We start from the raw sequence: 19283 nt of genomic DNA on the forward strand, positions 1-19283 counted from the left end.
ACAAGACTGTAAATTTTTAGGCATAACTTTTGACACAAAACTGAACTTCCTGGCCCACATTAACACAACTAGAATTAAAGCAAATAAAGCACTAAATATGCTCAAGGTTTTATCGCACAAGCACTGGGGATCTGACCGAACATGTCTACTATGTATATACCGGTCCCTTGTATGTAGCATCCTCGACTACAGTAGTGTAGTTTATAGTGCAGCTAGGCAGTCCTACATTAAACGACTTGATCCAGGTCATAATCTCAGCCTACAACTGGCGAGCGGTGCCTACAGAACATCGCCTGTTCAAAGTTTATACATTGTCTGCAATGAGCCTTCCTTATGGCACCACAGAGCACTACTTACACTTTCCTCTGTACTGAGAATTCGGTCATCACCGCAACATATATGCTACAGCATCGTAAAACAGTGCAAGTCCCGGCTACACTACACAAACAAACCAAACATGATTCGGCTACTTCTCTTACGACACGAAGAATACTGTCAGACTTGTGATGTTCCTCATGAAGTCCTGCAGGTTGCTGAAAGGCCACCAAGATTGCCCCCGTCATTCAATTTTACACAGCTATGTGGGTGGACACTAACATATCTAAAGAAAAAAGACATTCCACAAGAACACATAATACAAGAGTTCCGAGATATTGAAGAAAATATAAAAACTACACAGAATTTTACACTGATGGCTCTAAATCTCAAGAATACGTAGGTGTCGGGATCATAAAGAAAAATTGGGGAAAATAGCATTCGCATAAATCTTCAGTCTTTACCGCCAAAGTTTATGCAATATGGAAGCCACCGCATTTGTGGACGCGGCCCAGTACGGCAGCACATCCACTTTCGCAATAGCGGTCGTGGACGGCAACGGAACGCTACGATCATCCGCATCGGTTAAAACGAGCACCAGCGCTAAAGCGGAACAAATAGCCGTAGCCATCGCCATGGCAGACCCCACATTTACTTATGTCTTCACGGACTCGCGTGCCGCAATTCGGGCCTACGAATGCGGCAACGTATCTAAGGAAGCAGCGCGTATACTACTAGCGAGCTCAAAAGAGAGCAAACGGTGCCTCTCCTGGTTCCCCGCTCACATGGGGAAAGACATTCACCCGCAAAAAGCTAACCTCAATGAAACGGCCCACGACCGTGCGCGAGAACTTGCCCGCCGCGACGGTCCCACGGCCTACGAGGGGCTGGACATTCAGTTTAATGACCCACTGCTCACTTACCAAGAGATCACCTCCCACTATCGGAAAGGCAGAACCAAATTCCCGCTCCCACACGCCAAACTCGAACGCGCGCAGGCGGCCGCGTTTCGAATGCTACAAACGGACTCGTATCCGTCACGAGGCCTACTAAGTCACTATAACTCAGAAATCCCGGCAAATTGCCCAGACTGCTCAGAACTTTATTGCTCACTCTCGCACATGCTCTGGCAATGTACCGCGTTACCAAAGGGCCCTCTCTCCAGTGAGCCTGAATGGGAAGAAGCCCTCAAAAGCCCGGACCTCAAACTTCAACTCAAGGCCGTCCAGAGGGCCCAAGAACTGGCGGAGCGTCACCACGTTCCCGTCCCGACTTGGGTGTCGCCTACGGTTTCTGCCGGAGGAGTTCCCTGCGTGGGATCTCCAACGGATTGAAACTCCTCAGGACTTCAATAAAGTTCTTGACTGACTGACTGACTGACCGACAAGCAGAAGAATGTTATTTATACGGACTCATTAAGTGCCCTTAGAGCTCTAAACTTAAACTCTGCACCTGAACCCCTGCTTCGCGATATCTTAAACATGTTCTCTAATAAGAAATATGGAAGAACCATACGATTCTGCTGGGTCCCAAGCCATGTTGGGATACTAGGGAATGAAGCAGCAGATAGAAGCGCATCCATGGCAGCGCACAAAAGCATAACTCTCATAACACTTCCATACAAAGACAGTAATTGAGTGATTCGTAAGGCCCTAGCATCAAAATGGCCACAAGAATGTAACTCGTGCATAAATAACAAGTTACGTATGACTAAACCCCTGCTTGGCGAGTGGAAATCATGGTCACCAAGAACGGTTCTATGAGGTGATGTAATGTCGACTTCAAATTGGACACACGCATCTAACACAAAATTTTCCATTTCGAAAAGAAAACCCACCAACTTGTGAGAGATGCCATGAAATGCTTACAGTAAACCACATCATTATGTCATGTCCACATACTGAAGCACAGAGGCTGAAACGTTTCAACAATTTGTATCACTTGCATATACCTTTACACCCTGCCTTAATATTAGGTGACGAGCGGCTAGTGCCATTCACTAACTTGTTTGAGTTTTTAGAGAAAACTGGGTATTTACATTATTATTATTATTATTATTATTATTATTATTATTATTATTATTATTATTTATTTGTACATACTGCAGCCTGATCGGGCTATTGCAGGAGTGGGTGGGAAAGGCAGAGAAATCAAATTAGTAAGCAATACAGGCAATACGAACAATACAAACCAATACAAACCAAAACTATTCAATGGCCGCCAATAATAAGCTTAAAAGAAGAGAACGAGTAGGACCAGGCAAAGAATTCCAGTACTCGATTACACGGGGAAATAAACTGCAATTAAAAGTGTCCGTACGGGCAAAATAAGGTGCGATGTTTAGGTGATGGTGACTTCTAGTATTAGATGGTTTTGCAGGATTTAGGAAGTTATCTGAAGATATACGGCAAGAGGAGTTAATAATGCAATGCAAAAACTTCAGTGATTCCATGCGTCGGCGATCTGAGAGCGGTTGTAAGCCTAGGGATGAAAGCGCTGTATAGGGTGAAAAATCCCTATCGTACCTACGGCGTATGAAGCGCATCGCTTTTTTTCAGATGACCTCAATCTGATTAATGTCGCACTGTTAGTGTGGATTCCAGATGGGAGAAGCATATTCTAGTACAGGCTAGAATAGTGATTTACCGTAAAAACCGGAATATAGGTCGAACTTTTTTTCAAAAAACCATCGCGAAAAGTCGACCCTCGACTTATATACCGGACATTGGCGGACAAACTACGAAAGTCTTGCTACAATGGGCGAATGAAGTAAACAGCTGCCATCGCCATCAGCAGCAGCGCGCCGTGGCGACATTGCGGCACCGGCACTTAGCGTTGCCACTGTCGCAAAGTTATATTAATTAAAGGCTGCATTTTCATTTTGTTCCAAATTAAGCGGAAGCCGACGTCAATTCACCGTCGCTTCAAGAAAAAGGCGATTGAGTACTGTTAGATATGGCGCCGTATCCTGAGGCTACTTCGAGTTCCCCAGACCACATCGAATCGCAGCACAGCTAATTGAGGAATGCAGAAGCAGGAAAGCACATTCCAGAGGAGCACCAGACAAGTGCAAACAAGTTTGCGGCCCCCAGGTCGTGCGCCGCCGGGATTAGAAGGGGTCGTCGGACAATAGAGCCCAATCGTCCCCCTTCGCCTTTGAAGAAGGCATTTGCCACCACTGCGGAGCCGAGCCACCGGGAGCAGGTGGGCCCTTGTACAATGGAGCATGAGCGCCCCCCCTCCTTCTCCACCTTAGAAGAAGTGGATTGCAATTCTGCGAGGCAAGAGCGCAGGGGGATCAAGTGATCAAGAGAGGAGGACCAGGCGCCGACTCTCTTCGCCGGGTATGACACCATCACACGGGCGCCTACCATTGGCTGAAAATGGCGTCATCTGAGCAGACTCTCCCATTGGTCGAACATGACGCGACTTCCAGTGCTCGAAGGGTTTATAAGAAGCGTTCCAGAGAGACCAGAGCAGTCCCCGATTCCCTGTTTCACCTCTCTCGAACGTCTTGCCGCGGGCCGCAGCGTCCGAGTTGCTGCTGGCCCGTAATGACTGTACGACTGTTAATCGACTCTCACCTCCCTGTATATAATGTAGAATAAACCCTCCCAAGTTTTGGGTTTTCATCCTGAAGACCGTCCTTCAACCCCTACAGTACGCGGAAGCCCACGGCAACCTGGCGGCACAGCGCGAACTTGGAGTACCCGAAAAGAGCATTCGGTAGTGGCGGAGGCAAAAGCAACGTATTACAACTTGCAGCAACCAAAAGAAAACGTCATTTCGTAGCCGGATCGCAGCGGACTGCAGAACTGTAAGGGAAGGTTGCGGAGTCCGTCCGAGAGCTGCGTGTAAGATCGCTGCCTGTTGTCGATTGCATTCGTTTGAAAGCGGTAGAGATCGCACGCGCCTATGGACTGGGCAGTGAGAAGCACTCGTCATCCGACTCTGATCAAAGGTGTTGCTCTGATTCGGAGTAGCGCTTGCGGACTTCGTGCCCTTCTGTGTACTGTACACCCGACGAATTTTTAACAGTATTGCGCGACAGTCGACCCGCGTGTTTGTCAGCACCTTATCACGGCACGGAGTGGCGAAATAGCGAATGCGCATATCTCGTTTGTTTCGCTGCTCAGCGTCATTAATATGGTGTTGACAAGCACGCGGGTCGATGGTCGCGCGATACCGCTAAAAACTTGGCCAGGTGCACATGCGAGCAGCATTTAAATAAATACTGTCACCATTGTGCAACCCGCTGAGTCGCATTTGTTTCTAGGTAAGGATGTCATGTCTTTCGGTACTTTTGCCACTGAAAAAAATTTTTATTTTTAGAATTCATTAGTTGGGGGATCGACCTATGTTCCGGTTTTTATGGTATACATCAGTAGTTTAGTATCCCTTGAGGCTGTGGTCAATGTGCGGTGCAGATAGCCTAACTTTTTCAGTGCTTTTGAGGTTAATAAATCTATGTGCTTCGACCTAGACATATGGGTGTGAAAACGAGACCAAGGTATTTATATACACTAACGCTCTGAATTGGAGTATTATTAACTTTGTAAGTAAAAGCGGAAGGCGTCGTTTTATTAGTGAAAGTCATAAGAACGGTTTTACGGATGTTAATTGTCATTTGCCAGGTATCGCACCAAGAGCTAAAATTGGAAAATGATTTTTGAAGCTGTATATAGTCATCAAAGGAGGAAATTTTATGATATAACACAGTGTCATCAGCATACAAACATATATTTGAGGTTATGTGATGAGGCAAATCATTTATAAAGATCAAGAAAAGCAATGGACCCAGCACGGAACCTTGTGGCACTCCTGAAGGCACCTCTGTCACCCTGGAATTAGCTCTGTTAAAGGACACAAATTGAGATTGATCGGAAAGAAAACTAGAAATCCAGCTGAGAATACAGCGATTATTAAGGATGGCATCAAGTTTATACATCAATTTCGAATGAATCACTGTATCAAATGCCTTTGAAAAGTCAACGAAGATTGCGTCAATTTGGTTTCCCGTGTCAAGGTTAATACAAATCTCATGTGTAAATTCACTTAGCTGTGTTAATGTGCTGAACCCACGTCTGAAGCCGTGCTAGACATTAGTTAGTAATTTATGTGACTCAAGGTATTCCATAATGTGTTTGTAAATGCTTATATGCTCTAACATTTTACACAAATGAAAGGTTATAGAAATTGGTCTTTAAGTAGATAAGACGTGTTTGTCACCGATCTTGAATAGAGAAAGAACTTGAGCCATTTTCCAGGATGAGGGTACTTTAGAGGATGTGAGGACTCGCAAAATGTGACACTGAGGTAGCAACAGGTCCGTAATGTTGTACCATACCAAAAACAAGTTGGGAATGCCATTGGCCCAGCAGACTTCTTAATATCGAGTTTCAATATTAAGTTCAACACACCTTCTTCGGAAATGTTAATGTCATTGAAGGGTACGACACTATGAGCAATGGTGTCTGGTTGGATGACGTTGTTGTTACGAGTGAAAACGGACGGGAAATACTTATTAAATACTGTGATGCAGCAGTTATCACGACGTTTATTACGCGTCGGAGATGCGGCGAACCGACCACGCCCAAAGCACGGATCGCACAAGAGCGAGCCCCACAGGCGATGAAGGAGAACCCCATATGAACACCACATGATGATGATCATGTACAGATGAGAATGTATAGCTTATAAATGCCCACACTAATGCCCCCTCGCGCGAGAGCGGCCATCCTGGCCGCAATTGAAAGGGGCGGCGAACGCCGCGTGAAAGGCTTCATACGGGAAACGTGCACAACCTCAGCAGCGCGGCAGCAGCGGTCATTTGGAACAATAACTGATGCCACGCGATAATTAACCGGAGAGGTCTGCTCCAAGACTTTGTAGGGGCCGATGAACCGAAGCTGAAACTTGTCACACAAGCCAGGAGTACGAACTGGTGTCCAGAGCAGCACTTCGTCGCCATGGCGGAAGCACACGACGCAGTGAGAGGTGTTGTAGTGCTGCTTGCGGTCCTGTTGGTGTGCTTCAGTGTTGATGCGGGCGAGCTGGCGACAACGCAGAATGCGGGACACATATTCTTCACAGGAGGATGGGCATCGATCGACAGTTGGCGCGAAGAAAGAGACGTCAAGGCAGGAAGAAGGCGAACGACCATAGACAAGGTAAAACGGCGAGTAACCGGTCGTGCGTTGAACGGCGGTATTGTACGCAAAAGTCACGAATGGCAAAATTGCGTCCCAGTTTCTGTGATCTGGTTCGATGTACATAGCGAGCATATCGGACAGCGTGCGATGAAATCGCTCCGTTAGGCCGTTGATTTGCGGATGGTAACTGGAGGTAGTCTTGTGGGTGGTTCTGGAGGCTCTGAGTACTTCGTCTACTAGTTGCGAGAGGAATGCTTTTCTATGGTCGCTCAGGAGGACGCGAGGAGCACAGTGACGAAGTATTAACGCTTGTAGTACGAATGCAGCAACTTCAGACGCTGAGGCAGAACTCGCACAAGCTGTTTCGGCGTAGCGTGTCATGTGGTCAACGGCTTTCACAATCCATCGTTTACCGGTGAGAGTCACAGGAAGAGGACCGTGCAGGTCAATGCCAACGACTTCAAATGGTTGCGACGGACACGGAACCGGTTGCAGTTGTCCGCTTGGAGCTGATGTAGGGAGCTTTCGACGCTGACATAGGACGCAGGAAGCCACATACCTCGCTACACTGGCGGACAAGCCAGGCCAGTAGAAGCGACCTTTGATGCGGTCATAGGTTTTCTGGAAACCAAGGTGACCAGCAGTCATGTCATCGTGAGAAGCCTGGAGGACATGAGCACGTAGAGAGCGTGGCAGGACAGGAACCCAGCGTTGACCATCAGGGTGATAGACATGACGGTACAGGACGCGGTTGTCAATCTTAAATTGCGTCAGCTGTCGACGAAGGCGGGCGTTAGGCGGGCGCGAAGCTCCTTGAAGGTGGTCTATGATGCGCCAACAGTAAGAGTCTGCAAGTTGCTGAGATTGGAAAAATCTGTTGTCGTGTGTAGGCATCTTCTCTACAGTGGCCAACGAGAAAGCATGTGAAGAGGGGTCGTGCGTAAGCTTTTCACGGATGATAGTTGGAGGTCCATTGCTTGGTGTCATAGGAAGCGGACAGCGAAAAAGCGCGTCTGCATCCTGGTGTTTTTTTCCGCACTTGTAGGTAATAGTAAAGTCGTATTCTTGCAGACGAAGGATCCACCGACCAAGTCATCCAGACAAGTTCTTCAGCGTCGAAAGCCAGCACAATGCATGATGGTCTGTAACGATGGTGAAATGGCGGCCGTGAAGATAAGGTCGAAACTTCTGCACAGGCCAAACGATAGCTAGGCATTCCTGCTCCGTGATGGTGTAATTCTTTTCGGCGTTTGTGAGAACGCGACTTGCGTACGCAACGACCCTCTCACCTAAAGTTTCGTCTCGCTGTAGGAGAACGCCACCAATGCCGTGACAATTAGCATCCGTATGCAGGAGGGTAGGAGCAGCTTCATCAAAAGGGCGAAGTACTGGTTCAGATGTGAGAGCGCACTTTAGATGGGCGAGCGCTGATTCACATTCGGGAGACCACACAAAGGGAACATTAGAACCCAGTAATTTGTGCAGAGGTGACGCTATTGAGGCGAAGTCTCGTATGAATCGGCAAAAATAGGAAGCGAGGCCTAGGAAAGTGCGCAAATCTTTGGTCTTTTCGGGACGAGGGAAGTGCCGAACAGCCAAAACGTTGTCAGGATCTGGACGAATGCCATCTTTGCTCACAATGTGACCTAACACCTTGATCATCTTGCTCGCAAAATGGCATTTCTTGGTGTTTAGCTGAAGTCCAGCGTTGGCAAGGCATGTGAGAACTTCATCCAGACGTTTCAGGTGCTGAGAGAAGGTTGACGAGAACACAACAATATCGTCCAGATAGCACAAGCAAGTCTTCCACTTCAGGCCACGAAGAACGATGTCAATCATGCGTTCGAACGTTGCGGGCGCACTGCAGATGCCGAAAGGCATGACATTAAACTCTTAGAGCCCATCTGGTGTCGAAAACGCTGTTTTCTCTTTATCATCCTCATGCATAGGTATCTGCCAGTAGCCAGAACACAGATCGAGACTGGAGAAGTACTCGGCACCCTGCAGGGAATCTAAAGCATCGTCTATTCGCGGCATAGGGTATACGTCCTTGCGTGTGATCTTGTTAAGTGCTCGGTAGTCGATACAAAATCGAACAGAGCCGTCTTTTTTACAAACCAAAACAACGGGGGATGACCAAGGGCTAGCAGAGGGGCGTATTATGTTCCGTTGGAGCATGTCGGTGACGTTCTCGTCAATGACTTTCCTCTCGGCTAGCGATACGTGATATGGTCTACGGCGCACGATAGATGTGCCATCTGTCTCCATCCGATGCGTCGTAATCGAAGTTTTTCCCAACGAAGATGAATGCGCATCAAACGAAGCTTCATGTTTTTGGAGCAAAGCAAGCAACTGTTATGACTGCGAAGGTGTCAGGTTGGAACTGATGGCAGCTGCAAGAGCTGAAGGAGATGCGGTTTGTCCAGTGCAAAGAATTTCAGAGGAAGCTGCTTTAAAGGAAACAACAGAGATAGACTCCGATTCAGTGGCGCAAGCCAATGTACTGCCTTTAGGGATGAGAATCTTTTCGGATGTCGGGTTTGTAACGCAGAGAAGTGCAGAGCCATGATCAAACCGAACCAGCCCTGATGCAAAGGCTATCCCTCTTGCGAGACAGCGTGCAGATGGTAATACGAGCACGTCGCCGCAGTCAATGACATCAGACGTGATAGTAACAATGCTTTGATGGCGAGGTGCTAGCGCGGTATCTTCTGCAGCAAGCAAGTGAAGTGGTGCGTCATCTACATGAAGTGAATAGGTCGTGTCGTGTCAGTCATGTGGAGAACGCGTTGCCCGCAGCAGATGGAGGCGGAGGGCGTAGGAAGGAAATCCCATCCCAATATGAGCTGCTGGGCACACGAACTTAGCACTGCAAATTGCACGTAATGCAGAAGTTCGTCAATGGAAACACGAGCAGTGCACATGGCGATAGGTCGAATGGCGGCCCCTTGAGCAGTGAGTAGCGTTGGTCCATCATAGGGGGTCGTAACTTTCCGGAGTCGCGAGCACAATGCACGGTGAATAATTGAAACACTAGCACCAGTATCTATCAAAGCTTCGACTTGTACACCTTCTACTATAACCAATATCATATTGTACGGACGCGATAGAGGAATGTCTGTCCTGTCGTTCGATGCAGCTTTTCCTCCAAAAGCTGCATAATTCAGTTTTCCGGACGACGCTCGGCGAATTGAGAAGCAGGTTGAAGTGGGAACGTAGAGCGGCGAAGGGGTCACGGCGAGCGGCGTCTCGCAGTACGATACGTTGGAACCGTCTCGGAGGCTACAGTAGGTGATGGAGAGCAGCCGCGCGGAGGAGCATAAGGACGGCGTTGGTCATGTAGGCTCCCTAGACGTTGGATGGTAGCCTAGACAAGTAGCCGCCGTTACTTCCTAGACTGGAGTAACGGCGGCTACTTGTGCGTACGTTGGTGGGGCCCGAGGGGTTAGAGGGTCCGTGTACGCTGCGCCAGCCATGGACGCCAATTCCTCCTTGACAACGTCTCGCAGATTGGTATTCGATACATGAGAAGGCATAGGCCCTGCGGCGAAGCCAAGGTACTGTAGTTCTTCGCGAATTATTGCGCGGATCATTGCTCGTAACGTGGGGTCGTCGGCGGTAGTGGTTGCAGTGGTGTCTGGCTGCAACCGTACTGATTCGAGTTCGTCGAGGTGCTGGCAGGTAGCGACGATATCAGTGACGGTAGCGGGGTTCTTGATGGCTGAGACATTGAAAGCGACCGCGCCGATGCCTTTGAGGATATGGCGAACCCTGTCTGATTCGGTTATGGGCGTGTTCACGCGTCGACAACGAGCAAGCACATCCTCGATGTACGAGGTATAAGATTCCCCGAGTTGTTGCTTTCGAGTGTCGAGCGTCTTTTTTGCGAGGGCGGAATGAACAGCCGGTGTGCCGAAGATTTGGCGGAGCTGCTGTTTGAAAGCACTCCAGTTCGTGAAATCAACCCCATGGTTGAAAAACCAAGTCTTCGCTACTCCTGTGAGATAAAAGGCAACGTGACGTAGCTTGGACGCATCGTCCCAACGGTTAGCCGAACTCACTCGGTCGTAGTCGTCCAACCAATCCTCGACGTCTTCACCGCAAAGTCCAGCAAACAGAAGGGGATCACGCTAGTGCCCACTGATAATCCAATACGGAGAGGCTGGGGTAGCTGAGGCCGAGATGGTTAAAGTAGAAGTGCCCGTTGGCTCGTCCTGCGACATACTGGTGGACAGCTGGCACAATCGGCGACCTGATCGAAGCTCCAGGAGGTTCAGCAGGGAGTCAGAGGACGGAGGACCGTAAAGCACACTCCACCACTTGTGATGCAGCAGTTATCATGGCGTTTATTACGCGTCGGAGATGCGGCGAACCGACCACGCCCAAAGCACGGATCGCACAAGAGCGAGCCCCACAGGTGATGAAGGAGAACCCCATATGAACCCCACATGATGATGATCATGTACAGATGAGAATGTATAGCTTATAAATGCCCACAATACATTTGATATATGAAATGGATTATTGGTGGAAACATCATCTTTAGGGTGGGGAAACGCAGCTATTGCTGCCTTAACATTGGATCTTGTACTGTCCAGTGACTGGTGCAGCATGGCCCTTTTGTGCCATTAAACTCGTATTAACTATTTTTGCTAGTTTACTTGTTATTGGCAGTGTTCTTCCTGGGCATCTTTCTTGCGTGAGTCCATTTGATGTGGTTCCTTGTTTGTCCAGAAAGGGAGAGGGGCTTTTATTAATGCCGTTTCGGACCTGCGGTCACGACAATAAGTCCGGAAAATCGGACGGCAAAGGGTTCCAAATTACCTGGCGTCCGGAAAGTCGCTCGTTGACTGTACTCTGGCAACTCCTCCAGCCGACTACACGGCGTCAAAGACAATTCGTTACGATTCCTCTCCGTTACTCGGGACAGCATTACCGCGACTTCGGTTACTCAGGACAGCGTTACCGCGACTTCGGGTTCCCTTTCAATAAAATTACAGCTAATTTTCCCCGATAGAAGCACAAATTTCCGGAGTTTTCCTTGACTACTCAAAATCCCTGAGAATCCCCGGTTTTCCCGGTTGGTAGACACCCTGAACACACCACCCAATGGCAAGAAGCTTAACAGCGAACGTCGAAGCAGCTAGGCCCAGCATTGCTACAGTGGTGGCTACGGCTGCCGGTGGATCTGCGTGCGAGGGCGCCAGTTGGAGGCGGCGAGGTAATCAATATGGCGGCAGTGGTGGCTTTGATTAATGCCGTTTCGGACCTGCCGTCACGGCGAAAAGCCCGCAAAATGTGATGGCGGCGGGTTCTTGCGTCCAAAATTTCAGATACGTTTTCAGAGACATTCTATCGGGTACGTGGTGCCGTTGCATCTACCTACACTGGCAACTCGCAATTCCTCCACTTTTGTTCCTGTTCAACAAATTTACAGCTAATTTTCCCTGAGAGAACCACAATTTCCTTGAGTTTTCCCTGAGTGTTTCCAGACTACTCAATATCCCCGAGATTTCCCGGTTGGTAGACACCCAGACAGATGTATCTCCGAATGTTGTCGATGCTATGCAGCACATCCACGAACGTAGGCCGAAGTACAGCAACATATGTGGCATCATCTTCGAACCAGGTCACAGCCAGCAGTGTTGGCATGATACAATGGTCCACAGGAAACTGGAAACCCAAAGACAGATGCTCGAGAAGCCTTCTTAGTTCAAGGGTATACAAAGCACCGAAATGCATGCTGGACACACGTATCCGAAACAATTTTCCTGCCTTCCAGTGGCTACCGTATTTTCCGATCTATAACTAGCACTTTTGTACAAGTCGCACCACCCTTAAAACAGCAGTTTCCCGGGGAAAAAGAAACGAGAAAGCTTATATAAGTAGCATGGGTGTATAAGATGCACCTGTTCATTTAGTAAGTAATTTAAAAACTTGTTGAGGATCAGCTCACGAGGAAGTGTTACAAAAATACATGCTTGGGGCGGTCACTGTTTGTGCACGTATCCCGCGGTAGGCAGTGCTTGCATGCATGCAAGCGCCTTCCAATGTCTAGACAACGCTTTTCAGAAGTATTTATTCTATTAATATGCTACTGATAGTTTACATGATGGTGTTTAGTCAAAGCCATGGAAGTCGTCCTCTTCCGAGCCACTTACAAACAAAGCAACTACTCAGGCATGCACCCACGTTATTGTTTTATGTTTTTGTTTCTTTGTTTTTTCGGGGAAGGCCCAACCCAAGGTAACTTTTCTATGCAATAGAGGGGGGAGGGGGGGTACCTTTACTAGTACAATTGTGAATAATGCCTACCGTTCGTCATAATAATGGGTAAACACGCAAAAGAGAAATGAAATAAGGTGTATCACTATCTCTCAGGTACCTGTTCCTATGAGAGACACCTCTCCCTTTCTTGACAAACAAGGAACCACATCAAATGGACTTGCGCATGAAAGATGCCCAGGAAGAACACTGCCAATAACCAGTAAACTAGCAAAAATAGTTAATACGAGTTTAATGGCACAAAAGTGACTAAGGCCATGCTGCACCAGTCACTGGAGAGTACAAGATCCAATGTTAAGGCAGCAATAGCTGCGTTACCCCCCGTTAAAGTTGATGTTTCCACCAATGATCCATTTCATATATCAAATGTATTTAATAAGTATTTCCAGTCCGTTTTCACTCGTAACAACAACGTCATCCAACCAGACACCATTGCTCATAGTGTCGTACCCATCAATGACATTAACATTTCCGAAGAAGGTGTGTTGAACTTAATATTGAAACTCGATATTAAGAAGTCTGCTGGGCCAATGGCATTCCCAACTTGTTTTTGGTATGGTACAACATTACGGACCTGTTGCTACCTCAGTGTCACATTTTGCGAGTCCTCGCATCCTCTACAGTACCCTCATCCTGGAAAATGGCTCAAGTTCTTTCTTTATTCAAGATCGGTGACAAACACGTCTTATCTACTTAAAGACCAATTTCTATAACCTCTCATTTGTGTAAAATGTTAGAGCATATAAGCATTTACAAACACATTATGGAATACCTTGAGTCACATAAATTACTAACTAATGTCTAGCACGGCTTCAGACGTGGGTTCAGCACATTAACACAGCTAAGTGAATTTACACATGACATTTGTATTAACCTCGACACGGGAAACCAAATTGACGCAATCTTCGTTGACTTTTCAAAGGCATTTGATACAGTGATTCATTCGAAATTGGTGTATAAGCTTGATGCCATCCTTAATAATCGCTGTATTCTCAGCTGGATGTCTAGTTTTCTTTCCGATCGATCTCAGTTTGTGTCTTTTAACAGAGCTTATTCCAGGGTGACAGAGGTGCCTTCAGGAGTGCCACAAGGTTTGTTTCCACTGAATTAAAATGGGATGTGCTAGACAACCCATATGGAAGTGATCACCTACCTGTACTGATCAGCTTAAAATTCTTACCGGAAGTAATCCCAACAAAACCACGACGGTGGAAGCTCCATTTTGCCGACTGGGCCCTGTTTCAAGATAAAGCCTGCCTAGAAAATGTAGTGTCAAATAATCTCAGCATAGACGAACTAAATGAAGCGTTCACAAACTGTATTATTGACGCTGCACACCTGGCTATACCTCAGTCCTCTGGAGTAGTAAATCAATATCACAAAATTTGGTATACATCAAAATGTCGAGAAGCGAAAAAAGAACAAAACAAAGCTTGGGAAATATTTCGCAGCTATCCAACGGTAAAAAAAATTGTAAGTTTTAAAAATGTGAGAACGAAAGCTCGATATATCCGCCGCAAAGCTAAAAAGTATTCATGGCAAAGTTAGTGTCCTCTATAAACAGTTCAACCACATCAAAACAAATGTGGGAGAAGGTATGAAAGCTAAATAACAGCTATTCCCCATTCACAGTTCCATTTCTTACAGCCCCCCGGTATACAGACAAGCATAGAAGAACAGGCAGACATATTGGGTGAATATTTCTCGGTAGCTTCCAGTTCATCGCACTATACAGAGTCACTTCTAAAATTCAAAAATACAGCTGAGAAACAAAGACTACCGATAAATAGCAGCAGAAATGAACCATACAATACTTTAATTAAAGTTCAAGAAATCCACAGAGTACTGTCTGCTGGTAAACAAACTGCACCTGGCCTTGATAAAATACATTACCAAATGCTAGGCCATCTCTCCAAACATGCCGTAAAAGCGCTTTAAAATTTTTTTTAACAAAGTTTGGATATCGGGGAAGATACCCAAAGCATGAAAGAAAGCTATTATCGTTCCATTTTTGAAACATGGAAAACCACCAAACTCCCCCAATAACTATAGGCCTATAGCCCTTACCAGCTTTTACGGTGCCGTCTGTACATTTAAAAAGTGCGCCAACTTCCTAATTTTTCTTTCCAGGCATGTGCTGCCACGATGTGGGAATACAGATAATTTTTTTTCTCGCACCTCCCTCTCTCTGTTTTCGTTGCATGGTTTGTTTTAGAGCTAGTTTGTTTGCTCCGGTGAGTCTATGTACTACCGCTCACACATTGGTGCACGCGCAGGTTGGCGGCAGTTAGCTTGAGTTTTATTCTGCGGGCAGTTTCGGCTTGTGCTCACAAAACTGATGGCTATCTCGTTATTAAACACTCAAAGGGTGACCACCTGTTACTCGCTCGTTTATTGCTCACAGGGGTGCACATATGCCAAGGATGCCACTGCACTTGTGTTTCCTTTTTTTTTTTTTGGATACTCTCGAAAACTAATCAGCTCTAGTTGGTGATAAGATAAGATTAGCGGAAGTTTGTCACATCTTTTGCTTTTTTGACAGGCACACAACCACACAGTTTTCTTGAGTGTGCTCACCAAGTAGTTCGATTATGCTATGGACTAGTGTAAGAGCAGAAACATTTGAGAGTTGCAAAATATTCTCGTGTGCACATTTTCTAAGCCTGGAACTATGCATATAACAATGCATCATCAAATTTTAATTCTTATAAGTTTATTTCGTTTTTTTGGTTTTGTTATGAAAAACAGCACATATATACCAACGCAAAATATTTTTTCTCACTTTACGGTCACCCTAGAAATTTATGGTAAATTTTTTTTTAAAACAGGTCTCTCTGAAGAATTTAAATCTGCAATAAAAAAAATCGACCCTGCGTGGTCGCATATGGCAAAAAAAATCGATCCTGAAAAGATTAAAGGACCCCTGTTGTCAAAATTATTCCAGAGCCCTTCACTGCAGCATCCCTCACAGTCCTACTGTTGCTTTGAAATGTTAAACCCTATGAATTGATTAATCAATGAACCAAAGTTTCTTATTGCTCCAATATTATTGCATCACATTGTAGTGCTCTTTGACTGTAGCTGCACTGAGACCAAAGCATTGTATTAAGAAAATGGCATTGTTTTCCCTTCTGCCTCTGAAAAGGATGCACTGGAATGGGCAGTGAAGTGTGGCCTGTGGGGCCACGCCCTGTCGCTTGCTTCGAAGATGGACGCTAGGACGTATGCAAGCATCATGACTCGTTTCACCAATGCCCTGGCCATCAATGACCCGCTGCAGACCCTGTATCAGCATCTGTCTGGTCGGCAGCCTGCTGCCGTCACTGTGAGTAGCAAGCATTCGCTAAGCAGCACCCACGGGGCAGCACTCTCTAGGCTAGAGTGCGAAAAAAAGGCATGTGGGCTCAACAAAGGGCTACACTCCGAGTGTAAACCTTCGTAGTTTATATTGCAGTATCAAAGCATGTCTTGTTGTGATTCTTGCAAATATGGAGAGAGAGAGAGAAGCATACCCAGTTGGCTGTAAAAGTTTATGGGGCATGGAATTTGTAAAAAAGCTGAATTCCCACAACGTCTGACCATATAGCCTTGAATTCAAAGTTCCAATGTGTAGTAGTAGCTTGTGCGACCTACACAGTAATCCTATAAATTAGAAGCGCCATGGCTGAACAGGGCAGAGATTCACGTTTGCCGTGGAGCCTGTGTCTTGAACTTTTGTAGATGACTGTGTATGCCTGTGGCTGTTCAAGTGTGTATGGTGGCAATAATTGTGCGGTCTTCTTTAGAAGTTTTATAAGCATGGTGTTTAAGAGAAGCAGTAGCTTTTTGTCTAGGCATGTAGGAGTAGGTGAATAGTCTTGTTTATGACTGCCAGGCTTTCTGGGGGCCTTTGCATGTTCAATGCCGCATTTCCTTTTTTTTCTCTCTTTTTATTCCAGCTGATGACTCGTATTTTGTGCTAGTGGTGTACTAATATACTAGAAACATGTTAATACTGTGTATTGTGTAACAGCCACACATCTAAATTTGGTTGTAAATATTTAAGAAAAATAATGTTTGGCCGCGCCCCGTTTTTCTAATGCACACACTTTGTCAGCCACAGCTGCATGGCGCTATCTCTGAACAGTGTAGATGTGATTACAGATGCATTTTGGTCTCCTCTTCTGTTGTAATTGCAGTTGATAATCTTTTTTCAGTGAGCTCGTTGACTTCAGCATTGGCATCATCACAAAATTAGTTTCCCTGTGCCCCGCAGTTTGTGCTGTCATACTTTTTGTCTGTGTCATCTTTTGTAGACAGCTTGCTGCATGCCATCGTGTGTGAGCGCCACATATCGGAGAGCTTGTACTTCGTCAGTATGTTGTCGCTCCCGCGCTGCCATTAAAGTATGTAGTTGTTCGGTGGCAACATTCGATTCATGTTTGTGGGGCCTCAGGCGTGCTCTTGGAACAAAGGAACGACAACATAATAGTAGAAACAAACCAAGAGGGCATTTATTGCACCTTCTACGCGATAATCCAGTTAGCTGAATTACAACCAATGAAACATGTCTATGAGCAATGACGAATCGAGGAAGCCCAACTCATCACGCAAGGATATTAACATGTTCACCTCTGCCAAAAGACCAACACCTAAGTCGCTTGCGGATGCAGTCGTGTGAGTGGAGCAGTGTTCGAACGATCATGTTCATCGATCCCAGTGGTCCCGCAAAGTGTGCCGGCAGGCTTCAGACGGCCATGCGGGATGCCATTTCCAAGCCAGATATGGAAGCAAGTTCCTTTTGCACCTGTGTACGCACGCCAGGAGGTGGCGCTCGCAGTGGAATACTTGTGCCATCTCTCGTACTACTGTGCAACTACAACGACTTCTGATGCATTAAGTGCTATGCGGGAAAGCCAGATTCCAGACATCAGGGGGCATGAGAGAGTCGAGCGTTCCCACATGATCTGTGTTAAAAGTAAAGCCAAGGGAGTTTTCTTTTTTTTGCTGTGCAACCTTATGGGCAGCGTGACGTGACGTCCAAGCCAGTGTCCAAAGTCTGCTTCACCTTTGAATAGAGTGATATCAGCACGGTGGCATCTTGCATGGCATATCGGTCTCCTCTTTGGTTGTTTCTGCAGTCGTTCACTAAGGACCAGTGAAATTTGTGTACTGACGCCACATAGCTTGTCCTGTAGAGCTGTGCGCATGCATTTGTGCAACGTATGCATACTATTTTGGCTATTACCCAAGGCCTGCACACTTCTTATGTACTTTGAAATTGTGCAGTTAATTTTTGTTGCTAATGTGCCAGCTGGAAGTTCTACGAGTGCTATTGACTAACACTATGTTCACATTTTCTGTGAAAACCCTGGTACTTTTTTCATTCTGCAACCTTGCATGTGGCACGACATCAAAGCCAGCGTTTGAGTATGACTTATTTTTGTAACAGCACTCTTGTGATGAACCAAATTCCAGCTGCTACCTGTTAGTGCCTGTCTGCCAGGGGTGACAAATGGGGCAGTAAATAAAGCTAAAAGAAAGGCTTCCCAAGGTTGTTGCACATGACGACAAGCTTGTCACTTTTTCAAAGCATATACAAATTTGTTTACGTTTTACTGTGTATGGGGCACACCTAAGAAATACAGCCTCAGATGTATAAAAAAAAAAATGCTGCCCTTATACAAGAATGTATAAGGTATGTACCTGCATCATTGAAGAGCCATCGAATTCAACTCTTTTTGGATTTAGTAAAGCAATGAAGGGGGCTAGTTGGTGAACGTTCATGGTTATATTGTGCTACGTACGTCCATGACCTGTCGTTCACTTAATATTGTCAGTGTAAAACCAGGCTCAATATAACCATGATCTTTTTGGATACATTTGAATTTCTTGGTTGGACAGATGGTACAGACCACAGTGGATGTTAGATGGTAGATATTTCAGCTTACCAAATTCGACTCCCAAGTGCTTGTATTTTCAAGTTCAGAGCTCTCATATTTTTTCTCGTAATGTGTGCATCCTTCATTTGCATAATGTCTTCGGGGACTGTGCGCCCCAAGTGAAGTAAGTGTATGCATGCATGTGTGCAGTGCATAGCGGATGAAAAGTGGGGTGACTGGCGGCCCCATTTAGCCATGATCTTGTCCAACCCATCGTCACGCCCAGAAGTGGATGCTCGGAGCATCACCACCTTAGGCGATGTGCTTGGTGAGTGTGGCGAAGTCTATAAGTGCAAATTTGAGACTTTTATCTTTTGCATAACTCTGAGTACATGTAACTCTATCAAATATTGGGGTATGTAAAATTTTGTAACTTCAAAAAATCCTTTTACTAGGTAAATAGGCTGCAGCATAGACCACTTATAGTATATGTCGCTGGTGGCGCAAATATCCGCTCTAAGCGGTACTGCACTATAAATAAAACATTTTTCAAAGGTTAAACATGTGCAAACATGTAGGCCAAGCAGCCACGTGCATCTGAGAATCAAAGCATGCAACTGGGATGTTTGCGTCCGTTTAAATTTACAAACGTTGAAAGGTTAATGTCCAA

General features: G+C 46.2%; 1 protein-coding gene across 11 annotated transcripts in view; it reads left to right on the forward strand.

Moving 5' to 3' along the window:
• The window catches only part of LOC139052300 (protein transport protein Sec16B-like), a 492173-nt gene that overhangs the window by 254551 nt on the left and 218339 nt on the right, over positions 1-19283 (forward strand). For all 11 annotated transcript variants that reach the window (XR_011509833.1, XM_070529379.1, XM_070529385.1 and 8 more), the window contains 2 exons: positions 15898-16077; positions 18824-18941. Coding sequence is in view for 10 of the 11 variants with exons in the window: in XM_070529379.1 (XP_070385480.1) it covers positions 15898-16077; positions 18824-18941 (298 nt within the window). In the remaining variant the exon portion in view is untranslated. The remainder of the gene's footprint in view (positions 1-15897; positions 16078-18823; positions 18942-19283) is intronic.

This window comes from Dermacentor albipictus, unplaced genomic scaffold (assembly GCF_038994185.2).
Source record: "Dermacentor albipictus isolate Rhodes 1998 colony unplaced genomic scaffold, USDA_Dalb.pri_finalv2 scaffold_21, whole genome shotgun sequence".
Lineage (NCBI taxonomy): Eukaryota > Metazoa > Arthropoda > Arachnida > Ixodida > Ixodidae > Dermacentor > Dermacentor albipictus.